The sequence below is a fragment of the Equus przewalskii genome, chromosome 27 (assembly GCF_037783145.1).
Source record: "Equus przewalskii isolate Varuska chromosome 27, EquPr2, whole genome shotgun sequence".
Taxonomy (NCBI): Eukaryota; Metazoa; Chordata; class Mammalia; order Perissodactyla; family Equidae; genus Equus; species Equus przewalskii.
Window position 1 is genome coordinate 29,806,254 of NC_091857.1, and position 13,453 is coordinate 29,819,706.

Consider the following 13,453-nt stretch of genomic DNA (forward strand, 5'->3'; position numbering starts at 1 on the left):
TCAAGCATAGGATAATTGAGATCCCTGATATGGAGAAGCCAACAAATGGGATAGAAAATGCAAATAAAAATAGGATAAAAGAGATTTTATTGAAATGAGGAAAAAATGGACTGTAGGATAAAAGAACATGCCATTTTGCAGAAATTTTCTTATGGGAATGCTCGGCGCCAAGATATCTTAAATGGTTTAAATTCAAAGAAATAGAATTATTTAGGAATCCAAGAAGAAAAAGACAGAAAGGAGGGAAAACCAAATCAAGCTGGCCTCAGACTTCTCCAGTTCTAAGGGAAAGAAACTTTTCCCAAGAGGGTATTTCATCCAGCTAGGATGTCTTTCAAGTTGAGAGCCAGTAGGCAGGCCTTGTCGAATATGAAAGAACAGAGAGCATTCAGCACCCTTGAGCGCTCTTTGAAAAAAACCTACTGGATTAAGAAATCCAACAAATAGCAAATTAAGAGATAAACCAAAATAAAGTACTGAGGCATGGGGACCTCGCGATAAAAACGACTGTGGATGAGCACTTGCTTAAATGCAGAATTATTACAAAAATCTTTGGAAATTGTAGGTAGAATAAAATGGGATTGTTATATAAATCTAGACACAAAGAACCAAAACTTATAAGGAAGTAGGCGAGGAAGATGGCAGGAAATATGGGAATACTGAAGCTCTCGTCTTTGAAAGCATGGATCAATCAGTATGGTTTAAAATTAAAAAGTTCTGTGAGCATATAAGACTCCAACTTCCTAATGTTTTCCATAATCTTTTTTTCTTTTAAACCTTGGATATTTCAGAAAGTTTTTCTTATGGAGAAAAATTATTTAAATTTCAACAACTCCTTCAGCCTTTGCTTCAGTTTTTTTCCAAGTAAAATTAAATTTAGTCAGAAACACTTTGTGTATGTGTGTTTGTGTGTATGAGTGTTTATGTATAAAAAGATCTCAGATTGTGTTCACCTAATATTAATGATGGAAATATCTAGATGCTGAGATTTCTACTTTTCTACATTATTTTTAATTTTTTCATGAACATGTAAATTTTTACAGAAACAAGAAAGATACTTGAAAAATAGACTAGAAACAAATAGGCCAAGATATTAACAAAGGTTGATGCCGGGGCAATAGGAAATAAGGATAATTGTTACTTTCTTCTTTGTACCTTTTTGTATTTTTTTTAATTTCCAGGAAAAAATTATATAATTGTATTTGTGTAGTATTTCTGAATCGAGTTCATTCATTGCTCGTTGACTGCCACTGACGTGCCAGGCATCAGTCCGTGCCAGATAGAAGAAAAGACTCGATTATGCTCTCTACCGGGAGACTGGGAGGCAGCGAGTTCCATGAGGGTTGTCTGTCTGTCTGTCTGTCTATCTGTTTAGGAGGCGTTGGAATTCAGAGAAGAATCACTTCACCCGGGTAGTATCTGTTTGAGCTGGGCGTTGAAAATCAGTAACATTTGTTTGGGTGTCAGTGGCAAGGATTGCTCACAGGGAGAAATGGAAAGACCCAGTAGGGAGTGATGCGTTGCCCGGAGCCCCTTGTTTGTGTGGGACAGTGACTCCAGGGGAATCCAGAAAGGCTGACGACAGCCTTGCGTTCAACCTAAAGCTCTTGGTGCCTTGTTAGGCAACAGTGAGCTACAGGCTGGGCTGGCTACAGAACTTGCAGAGCCCAGAGCAAAATAAAAATGCAGGGCCCGCTTGTTTAAAAAGCAGGAAAAAGTACCATGGAAGGTACTAAAATATACTTGGTCTCTCCACTTGTCATTTTTTTAATTTGCTTTTTAATGTCATTCTAAGTAAAAAAAAAAATTTTAGCATGAATTTTACCATTCTCCTTTTATTGTGCAAAACCAGATCTAAATGCAAATGTGAGAAGCATTTGATCATATGGGGAGTCACTGAATTGCTCATTTCATAGCACATCTGGGGAGGGTGCCTCGAAATAGCCAGAAGAAGCAAACTTCAGCCAGACTCAGGAAGGTGGCAAGGAGGAAGGAAGGGTCCACCACCCACACAGCCAGCCCACGAAGCACTCCCTCCTGCACAGGGACGCTCTCAGGCCCCGGGCAGCTCTTCACAGGCTCCTGGGGCCCCTGTGCGCTGATGATTCTGGACATGCATGAATGCACTTGGGCCTGAAGCATGCTGGGGTCCCCCTCCTGTGAGCTGTCCACACCCCAGCCTAAGGTGGGCTCTGGAGAAGTCGAGCCCTGAGTCTCCACGTCCCGAGGACCTGCCATCCCACCCCACAGCCTACTGGCAGCATCCAAGGGTCTTTAAACCACTGCTCCTGGACCTGCTAGGTACTTGGATCAAGGGCGACCCAAGTGCTCACCCCGACTAGACCACTTACTGCCCCTGGGCGAGGCGGGGCACTGCCAGGCCAGGGCAGGGCCAGCTTCCACCCTGCCTGACCCCCATCCTCCCTGCACACATACCAGGAGGGCTTCAAGGCAACATGGGACTCTCCGATGGTGTGACCCAGCTGCCGCCCCACGTGGAGGGCATCAGCAGTCATGGGGTGTAGAAAGAGAGGTCAGGCAGGGCCTGGGACCCATCCTGCAGGGGAGGGGAGAGTAAGACCAAGTATGTGCTGAGGCTCCAAGCCTGGCGCATGTTCCATTGTCCATCAGACTTGACTGCAAAACACAAGCTCAAAGACAGAATTGTTAAGAATTTCAAGACGGCCACAGGAGAGCAGCAAACCAAGTGGGGGATCCTTCTGCGTGCAGGGCCCTGGGGAGCTGAAGCTGGCCCTGGCTAGAGCGATGAGAGTAACAAGAACTATGCTTTAGGAAAGCTGATCTTTCTGTAGTCAGGGAAAGTTTTAAGGGGCCTTGTTAACAATTGCAGGCAGAATACCAAAATGGGAAATTAGATTTCCCAAGCAAGCGAGAATGTATTTGCCAGATATCTGGTTGGAAGTGGAGTATGGGTCACCAGGAACAAAGAGGGGGAGGAGGCATTCCCTGGCCCAGAGGCGGAAAGCGGGATTTCTAATCGCGTAATTGTGTGTCTATGTTTCTCAGCCACTGGAGGGACCGAGTGTTCTGGAGATGCAGAACAAAGGCGAAGATGTGCCATCTTCAGAACAAAACAAAGGGACCGGAGGCCACAGGGCAGATGTTCAAGTATAAGGGAATCACCCCCAACGTGGCATCCTATAACCTAGGTGCACCCAGCACCCAGGGAATGTCCACAACCATGCAAGCCCTCTGCCCGGGGGTCATGGTGGGAGATGACATATCACAGAGATATCTCCGTAGATGTTCTAAATGGGTGCAGTATGATGGCATAGGTTGTGGGCAGAGGTGCCTAGATATCTCATGGGTGGTGGCGCCTTCAGCGCGGATGGCCACTTTGTCTTGGAATCTTGGATTTCTCTAGAATATCCTGATGCTATCTGTTATCGTGATAGTCAGGAGGACTTTTTAACTTGTTTTTTGTTTTGTTTTGTTGAGGAAGATTCACCCCAAGCTAACATCTGTTGCCAATCTTCCTCTTTGTTTTGCTTGAGGAAGATTCTCCCTGAGCTAGCATCTGTGCCAGTCTTCCTCTATTTTGTATACGGGTTGCACAGCACGGTGGCCAACGAGCAGTGTAGGTCTGTGCCCAGGAACCAAACCCGGGCCGCCAAAGAGGAGCATGATGAACTTAACCACTAGGCCACGGGACTGGCCCTTTAATTTATTTTTAGCTCGAAGTCAAGTCTGCTAGTTTGTGGTTGTTTTTCATTTTGACTTGAGGCTTGATGTTGCCCCAGTGTTTGGGGGGCAGAGAAACACCAAGAATCTGTAGGACTCAGCTGCTAGGATGGAGACAAAAGCTGAGGGAGAGAAAGAACAAGACTGACTGGGGGCTCCTTAAAGTTCTTGAAGAATTCCTTCCCTCATCTTAGAGTGAGGAAGGCTTTCTAACTATGACTCAAAATGCAGGTGCTAAGCAAGAAAATGCCTTTAAATCTGAAAAGAGAAAACTCAGAAACCCGTGTGGTTGAAAAAAAAAAACAGCACAAGCAAATCAAAGGGCAAGTGACAACGGGAGGAGAAAAACAAGGTGGGAGTCAGATCACAAAAGCCCCGTTTCCCTCATACTTAAAAAGTTCCTGCAAACCATTAAGAAAAACAAGCAATGACTCCGTAGAAAAATGGGGAAAAATACAAATGGGCAGTTAACAAAAAAGGACACACGCGATCTCATTCAGAAGAAGCAAAATACAGTTAACATTAGTCTGAAGACAGTTTTTCATTTATGAATTTGATTTGTAAAAGTTCCAGGAGCTTGATGATAACCTCTGTGAAGAGGCTGTGGGGAAGCCAAACTTCTCGCACACTGCAGGCGGTTGCATAATTCAGTAAAGTCTTGAGGGCGGGAGTGTGGTCGTTTCTGTGAAAATTACAGCTGCATGACCGCTTTGTGCCAGCTGTCTTCCGTCTGCCCCTCCAGACCCAGCCTCCACCTTCTCCACTCTTTACTTTGCCCTGGGATCCGTCTTATATGGGGACAGCCCCCAGCACCCTTGTCCTGTGACATCTGGTTGGGTTCAGCCAACAGGGAACCCCAAGTAAGAGAAGGGAGGGAAGATGGAGGGATATTCCCCCCCCACCCACCCAGCCCCCTGCCTGCACAGTCACCTTGGGCTGTCTGAGGCTGGCTTGCATCGTAGCTCCTCACACAGGATTCTCTCCTTCCGAATTCCAGTGTTGGCACCTTGCCCTGGCCCCTTCCAGCCCAGGATGGTGACAGCCCCCACAGCTGTTAGCTCCAGGAACTACACTCTTCGTTATGGTTTGCCTACATCCTGTTCGCACGTTCACAAATAGCCCCTTATTAAAATCTTCCTCAAAATACACTAACTTGAATGTGCTCTTTCCTCCTGGGACCCTAACTGATATGCCCTTTTGCCTAGGAATCCCACTTCTGGAAAGTTTTCCTATATTTACTTGCACAGATGCAGAGTGACTCATGTCCAAGATAATTCATTGCAGATAAGATCGGAAGTCACTCAAATGTCCATCGTAGGGACTGCTTATATAAACGATAGTATGCCCGTAGAGTAGACCATACAACTGTTTAAAAAAAACAAGGAAATTCTCTTTGATGCTTATGTAGAAAGATCTCCTAAAAATATTTATAAGTGGAAAAAGCAGGGCTTGGACAGCAAATATATATACTACCGCTTATGTAAAGAAGGGGGGAAATAAGAATATATGTTTGTTTTTGCTTAAGCATAAAGATATTCTGAAGTACCTACACACACAAAAAATAATAAGGGGCCGGCTCCATGGCCAAGTGGTTAAGTTCGCGCGCTCCGCTGCGGCGGCCCAGGGTTCGGATCCTGGGCACGGACATGGCACTGCTCGTCAGGCCGCGTTGAAACGGTGTCCCACATCCCACAACTAGAAGGACATGCAACTAAGATATACAACTGTGTACGGGGGGGGGGGGGGGCGCTTGGGGAGATAAGGCAGAAAAAAAAAAAAAAAGATTGGCAACAGTTGTTAGCCCAGGTGGCAATCTTTGAAAAAGAAGAAAAAAAATAATAACAATAATAAAAATATTTTCTGAAGGGAGCAAGACTCTTCACTATTTCCTTTTTTGTACGTTTAAAATGTTGGAACCAAATGACTGCGTTACCTGTTCAAAAGTGAAATTTAAAATTTCTCCCTGACTAGATAGGGAATTGGCCCCAGAAGCTGGAGTAGGCTCTGTGTAAATGGGGTAAATGGTCCAGCTCCCAGAAGGGCAGAGAAAGCCTGGTACCAAAAATTTCCTGCTGGTCTTTCGTTGTCTTGTTTTTGTCCATTTTTACCTTTGCAATTTAATTAGACACTTCAGAATTTTGATCACCTGATACTGATTTCCTTTCAGATGTAACAGTAAAGACAAGACTTATAAAGTAACAAAGATGCTTCTGAGCCAGAATGCCTTGGCGATTAGACCACTAAATTTGTATCCTGTGGGTAAGTGTTACTTTTCATCCTAGCTCTTGTAGGAGCAAGCCCTGTTGGGGAGTAGAGGTTGATTTCCCTCACTGGAGGACACAGTATCAGCCTGCCCAATGTCAAGAACCAAATGGAACATAGATAGAAAGCCTGTGTTCATGGTTTGGATTCAAATACGGATTTCTGCCCTACGGTTAAGTTTAGGAAAACAATCAAATAAACAAGAATGACTTAAGGCTCAGGGGAATATCCTGGTATGTACTTTGAAGACTAAATTTCTCTTAATACCCTCCTTCTAATCCACAGTGGAGTTTGTCACTCTACTCCTCTATTTGGAGAGAGGCCAAATCTCTTATCTCCTACGTCACCAGACTGAAAAGTCATCCTTGAACTTTGGTCTCCACACTTCATTTATTATCTGTTTTTTTTCTAGAGCCCTATTCATTTGTGCCTTTTCTCTACCTTCTTTTGTTTCTATTTCAGTATCACTGTGTCATCTGTCCCATGGTTGATCAGTAGGGGCTATGTGGGTGGACACTCCCTTGTGCCCATGCAGTGGAGCATTCAACATCCTTGGCCTCCGCCTACGAAAAATGCCAGTGACCCTTCCCCCCAAGTCATTGTGACATCCAGAGAACAAAGGAGAATCCCCAGTTCCCAACACCAACACCTTTCTTTGTCCACCACTAAAGTGTATTAATTAGCAACATGCTTATTCAGATTCTGAGAATTTTCCCAGACAGATAAATGCTGCTCAGGAAACTCCCTCAACCAGCCAACACTTGTTATTAGTGTCAGCTCCCAAACAGATTTCTTTTGGATCCACTCAGGATGAAATCCTTGGACCATGCGCTGTGGATACCAATGCCGACTCTCAAAGAATCATTTCCTTGAGCATTCGTTTTTAGCACAAGAAAGCCTCCATCCAATATTAATATGTGTGTGTCAAAGAATGTCACATTCAGAGCAATGATTATAAATTGAGCCTGGAGAAAGCCTGGTTGCTTGTCTAATGTGTTTTTCTTCTTCCTAGTGTACATCAGCCTCCTGTTTGGTATTTTACATGCTGTGTCCGGTAAGAGATTTTCTTGGCTTCGCTAGATTTTGTATAAGACTCAGCGTGTTGAGGCGACCATTCAGAAGTCTAAAATGTGGGAAATTTGATTTCTGATCCAAGATCTGTTGCCCATTTTGTTTGAATCCTTTTTCTCAAATACTTTCTCTATAAAAGGTGCCAAAATTAGAAAATTCTGCTTTTCACATTTGTCTGATAAAACTATTACAAGAAATTCACACTAGAGATCAATTTAAAACCCCTTAAAAGAATGCTCAATTTAAAACCCCTTAACAAAAGAATGGGGAGACACGGACTATGCCAAACAAAAAATGATCCAGAAATAATTTCCCTCTAATTTGCATTCTTCCATCTGTTATCTGGTACTAGGTAAAGGAAAATAGTTTTTTTTTTTTAACTAAACTTCTTGCCTGTATAGATTAATCTTTCCACAAAACTTCACTCCACATTCAATATGTGTCCAGCCTTGTGAACACTGGAAGATAAAGAATCGGCAACTGAGAAGCCATGGCCCCGATCCTAACCACACGAAACTGAGATGATCTTAAAAACTTTAACCATATAAGGCAGGACTTGACAAGTACAGTTTTACACTCATTTGCTGCTGCCACATCCCAGCTACATAACATTGCATAACTCAACTTTTCTCAATCTTGCCGTCTATAGAATGGGTCTATTAATAGGTGCCTACGCCAGCATTGTTGGGATTAAATGCCGGGAGAGGGCCAGTCTGAGCACAGATTATTCTCTCCCTCCCCTCTGTGATGGGGCAGTAAGTGCGCTGGGGAATTCAGAGAAGGGAAAACTGGTCCTGGGCTGAGCTGCTCACGGAACACTGCAGGAGAAGTTGGGAGTTGAGTTGAAAGAATAAGGTGACCCAGGATGATATGAGTTATTTTGATCCCAGGAGTCATTGTGAGTCAGTGATAATTGGGAGAGCCCAAATTCTGTTTCCACAATGCTGAGTTTCTGTTCCCTAAGCTTTCCTGTCCTGACAACGTGTTGCTCATTATTGCTTTGGTTCACATCTCAAGTCCAGTAGAACCATTTCCTTCCTGTATTTCTAAGACCCCAGGACACTTGGGAGGGTTTCTCTGCTGGAAGGGTGGGGTCTAGACCCCAAGGGATAGTTTGAACAGTGGCCAAGGTACAACCCTAGGTTCCAGGTTTCAATGTTTCTTTTTTTCTCCTGTTTCCTTTAGTTTCTCCAGATGAATCTTGCATTTCTTTTAATTTGACATTACGCAATTTCCGGTTAATTTTATCATGGGAATTAAAAAACCGTTCCATTGTACCGACTCACTATGCATTGTCCTACACCATCATGAGGTTGGTTTGACATTTCATTTTTCTCTTGCTAAATATATTCTCTTCCTGTTATGTGGGGAATGGGGAAGAGGTAATCCTTCTTGTGACAGCTTCTCTCTCTTTGTCTCTCTCTTTTTGACTCAGAGCTTTAAAGGTGCCAAAACAAAACACAAATCCATTTTTAGTTAAACGAACTACTTTAACAATCTGAAGCTCTTTTTGACAAAGCTTGTATTTATAACCAAAGCCAATTTCTACAGGTCAGAGCCTCAGAAGTGAAATAATTATTGCATGTAATTTTCACAGTTATTTCTCTAATTCTGTAAATCTGATTTAAAAGTGCTGTGTTTTCTGAGGAGAGGAGTCCAAAGGTCTGGTGACCATATTGATGGTTTGTGTTCACTTTACTCAGGGAGGCATGTGGCACATCAGAAAGCTACCTGGCCCAGATTAGGAGAGGCCCAGGTCCAAAGTCTGGCTGGGTCATGAACCAGCTGGAACCCTTGGGCGTAGAGCTCAGCCTCTCTGAGCTAACCCTTCTACTTAAGGGTTGCTGCAAGATTAATGACATAATGGATGGAGGCTTCTCTGGCTCTCGTCTTCCCACATCTGGCAGTCATCCTCATAAGTCATTATTTTGATCCAGTGGTCCCTGGAAGTGTCCTTTTGTTCTAGCACATAGTTAGCAAGCACCTTCTGCATGCCAGGGATCCAACCCTAAGCCAGAGTCCCTGCCCTCCTGGAGCAGACATCCTGAAAGTAGGTGGAGAAATCAATAAACAAAGAAAGATATGATCTAGCAGCTGGTGGTAAAGGGTATGAAGAAATTAAAGCCGGGTAAGAAGGATCAGGAGAGACAGGGTGGTGGGTGGGGCAGAGTGAAGTGTTCTGTTTTAATCCAGGTGCTTCAGACAGACAACTTGATACAGTGATGTTTGAGCAGAGCTGTAAAGGAATGAGGAAGTGGGGCACGCAGTTAAATGGATTCTTATCACCTAAATGCTGAAGTTCCCCTTTTATCCTTTCTTTTCCTTTCAAAGTAGACCAGCAGGTGAGATGATTGTTGAGGACTGTATAAATATCACGAGATCATTCTGTGACCTCACAGATGAGTGGGACAGCATGACTGAGACGTACGTCACCACGGTAGTCGGAATCAGAGGGAACACAACGCTGGTCAGTTGCTGGGACAGAGTCTTCCCGGCATTGGACAGTGAGTTGATCTCTGTTGTGTCATCTTCACTGTCATCATCAAGATCATCATCATTTGCTTTGCCATGAAATAGGAAGCTCTGCAAAGGAGCTTTAGATTCGGAGCTAGGCTCACCTCCGGGCCCTGCCGCTTCCCAGCTCTGTAACTGTGGAGTAGTTACTTTGTTTCTCTGAGCTTCGGTTTTCTTATCCAAAAAGTTGGAATGATAATCTGTGCTTTGAAGACGGTTACTCAATGTCTGTATAAAGCAGACATGTAGGCAGTAGTGGCTGCTGCTTTTGGGGTTGTTTCACAGCCTGACAGGAAGTGAGAGGCCTGCATCTCAGCTATCACAACTGTCTGGGCCAATGTTTTCCTTAATACTGCAGCCCCTCCCTCAGGTCATAACCCAGTAGCTCTCATACGTGCGAACACCCAGCTGCACAGGCACCTGGGTCCCAGACTCAGAGGAGACTGGAGCCTAAGAGTGGGCCTGCTCTTTCTTTCTTACCTGATAACTGGAGTCAGCTCCCTAGGGCACTTGTGTTAACAGCTCCAGGGCACTTGTCAGTGGCCCACAGCCAGACTCCATCACTTCTTCAGTATCCTAATTTGCAACCTGTTTCCAAGAGAAAGATTAAATGTTAAAGGCTGTGTGGATATGCACTCACGTGTACACGCTTAGCAAAGTGATGACTCCTGAATCCCACTGTAGCCAACAACTTAGATACTTCTGAGAGTCACTGGAATTGGTTCATGTGTATGTGTGTGTATAGATAGACAAATCTGTGTGCGTCCACATAGAAAAGAAAGAAAAGCACAGCTTATAGATCATGGTATTTCAGACCATGAAAGAAGGTATATTAAAATAATAATGAGATATCATTTTTCAAGACTCAAAATGGTAAATATTAAAAATATGTAAATGCACAGGTTTAGAGGAAATGCAGGGAGAGTACTTTGGCATGGCCTTTCTGAATGTTTTTAAAACCTTGACACATGTCTGCTCTAATCCAGAATTCCTCTTTAATAATTTGTCCTAAAGATAGGGACAATTATGGATAAAGGCAAAGATTTAGCTCCAAGAATACTCATTGATACATGGATACCATTCAGAAAAATGAGAGATAATCTAAATGTTCAAAACAGTGAACAGGTTAAATCGTGGTATAGCCACTTTGTGGAATAGAATTAGTCATGGAAAATTATGATGAAGATCAGGGGTCAGCCAACTTTCTGTAAAGGGTCAAAAAAGAAACACTTTAGACTTTGTGGGCCACATATCATCTCTGTCACATATCCTTCTTCATTTGTTTATAACTCCTTCAAAAATAAAAACCATTGTGAACTTGCATGCTGTGCAAAAATCCAACCCACAGGCCACAGTTTGTCAGCCCTTGATGTGGATAAATATGTACCAATATGTTTATGAAATAAGTTAAGTGAAAATATATACCATGCAAAATAGTGTGGGTGAGAATGAGTTAATTTTAGTTCAGATATATATGTGTGTGTGTACACACTAGTTCAGTTTATTTATGTATATATATATATATTTACATATATACAGCATAGACAAAAGATGATGGACTCATTCAATTCAAGGACAGTTGCCTGTCTGTATTTTCTGATGTTTCTACAATGGTTATGTATTATGATTGTACAGTCATGCACCACATAACAATGTTTCTGTCAATGACAGACTACATATATGATGGTGGTCTCATAAGATCAGTACCATAAAGCTAGGTATGTGGTAGACTCTACCATCTATGTTTTCCCAAGTCCATTCTGTGATGCTCACATGACAAAGTCACCTAATGACGCATTTCTTAGAACTTATCCCCATTGTTAAGCGACACATGGCTATAATATGAAAAGAAGTCATTTTTACTTTTGTGTTTAGAATATAGCCTGAAAACTGGGAAAGTACTGACTTCCATCTCAAAATCTGTTCTCCATTTATTTTGGTAATATTAAGCAAACCACTTTATCTTATTGTTTCTCAGTTTTTTGCCAGTGAAAAAATATAACTTATGCCTTAACTAGGACCATAGGCAGAATAAAAAGAAGATAGCTGTGAAGATGTAAGATTGTATCATGACAATGGGAACATTACTGTTGTGCAGTCATCGACTGACCGGGGTTTGTTTCTGAATTTGTTTTCTAAACAGCATCTTTGGAACCACCAGAATTTGAGATTGTTGGTTTTACCAACCACATTAATGTGATAGTGGAATTTCCACCTGTCATCCCCAAGATGCTAGTTATGAAAAACTTACAGACTCAGTTATCACTTATCATCGAAGAAAAGTCAGGCAGCATTGTAAAGTTGGTAAGTAGTCAAAACAGTTCTGAATTGGCAGTGAATACATTTGACTCTCTTCTTTAAAAAAATAACAAGATATTTGTAATGATTCGAACAAGTAAAACTAAAGGGTCTGGGTCAATGTGGTCTGATTTTAAGAAAGAATTCTCCATAGTTCATTCCTTGTGGGACTTTGTTAGCTTAGCCCAGCAGTGCAGTCTTCTTTCAAGGAATAAGCCACATGCACAACCTGAAGGGACACAGAAGAGAGAGAGGCATGTGGTGTAGAGAGGAGAACAGGCAGTTTTCAACATGCCAGGGTGAGATCTTTTTCAAAAGGGATGGTTTAGCTGCACATAAAAAGCATCTGTCTTTACCACTCCAGCCCTCCTACACTGTAAGGGAAGTGGCCCTTTCCAGCAATTCTGTCCCCTCCCGATTTCCGTGAGGGACCTAACTAAATGTCTGTGACCTCAGGGTGATCCAGGTAAAAGACATACCTGGATCTTTAATGATTTGTTCTCTCAATCCCTCAGAATTCTGGAATGAATGAAAATGGACAAACCGTGCTCACTGGTGGGCCCTGCTGTAACAGCAGCTTACATTCATATAGCCCTTTGCAATTATAAAACCCTTGGAAGTGATACCAGCCTGCAGGATATAGGGGCAGGGCATGGTAGGCAGAGGGCACAGGGAGTCGGAGGTCCTGAGGCTGGAGTGGGCCCAGTGGGTTTGAGAAATAGCAAGGAACTGGAATGGAGTGGCCGAGATAGGAGAATATGAGGAGGTGAGGTCAAGGAGGTAATGGGACTGGATCTTACAGGGCTTTGTGGGTCTAAGTCTTTGGAGTGTGATGGAAGCCACTGGAAGACCGAAGGCTTTAACAGGGCATCCTAGCTGATGTGTTAAGAATGGACCATAGGCGTCAAAGGCAGAAGTTGGGAGACCAGTTAAGAGGCTATAGGGATGGTAATTACTTAATAGGAAGTAGCACATTATATAATTATTATAAGTTTTCCTTTATTATCCACCTGGATTATAATCAACACCCTAATCTATTGATTAGGAAAAGGGAGCAAAAATAACAGAGGAAAAAATAAGCTTGTGTAGCTCAGACTATATCAAGTTTTATTAAATATCAATTTATTAATAATAAATATTTTATTAAATATTCCGGTCACACCTAATTTATAATCAACCCGTGAACTACTAGCTCTGTTTCAGATTATTATTTCTAAAATAAGAGCCCTGTGCTTTAGGATATTGACAAAACTGTAAGAGGAAAACTATAGTTAATAAGCATCTTCTTCACTAAAGAAAATGAGTCTGTAAGTTAGAGTAAAGATAATTAAAAAGAGGCTATTGGTGTAATTCAAGTGACAGATGGTGGTGTCATGGACCACCTGGCAATAGGGAGAAGTGGTTAAATATTTGCATATATTTTACAAATGGAGTCAACAGTATTTTTGGATGGATCAGATGTGTAGGGTGGTGAAGAAAGAGAGAAGTTAGGACTCCAACACTTTCCGCACGAGCACCCGGATAGATGGAGGTGCCATGAATTAAAATGGGAAAGATTGTGGACAGAGCAGGTGGATGCTTGGATATCAGTAGCTCGGTTTTGGAC

The 13,453-nt window shown here is 42.7% G+C and overlaps 1 protein-coding gene across 9 annotated transcripts in view; it reads left to right on the forward strand.

The window, feature by feature from the left end:
• LOC103549136 (interleukin-10 receptor subunit beta) overlaps positions 1-13,453 on the forward strand; it is an 87,163-nt gene that overhangs the window by 36,815 nt on the left and 36,895 nt on the right. For 6 of the 9 annotated variants that reach the window (XM_070597716.1, XM_008517289.2, XM_070597723.1 and 3 more), the window contains 5 exons: positions 5,870-5,961; positions 6,977-7,018; positions 8,221-8,347; positions 9,367-9,539; positions 11,693-11,853. In XM_070597716.1, coding sequence (XP_070453817.1) covers positions 5,907-5,961; positions 6,977-7,018; positions 8,221-8,347; positions 9,367-9,539; positions 11,693-11,853 — 558 coding nt within the window. In that variant the 5' untranslated portion in view covers positions 5,870-5,906. The remainder of the gene's footprint in view (positions 1-5,869; positions 5,962-6,976; positions 7,019-8,220; positions 8,348-9,366; positions 9,540-11,692; positions 11,854-13,453) is intronic. The other 3 variants (XM_070597719.1, XM_008517294.2, XM_070597718.1) reach the window with 1 other exon arrangement.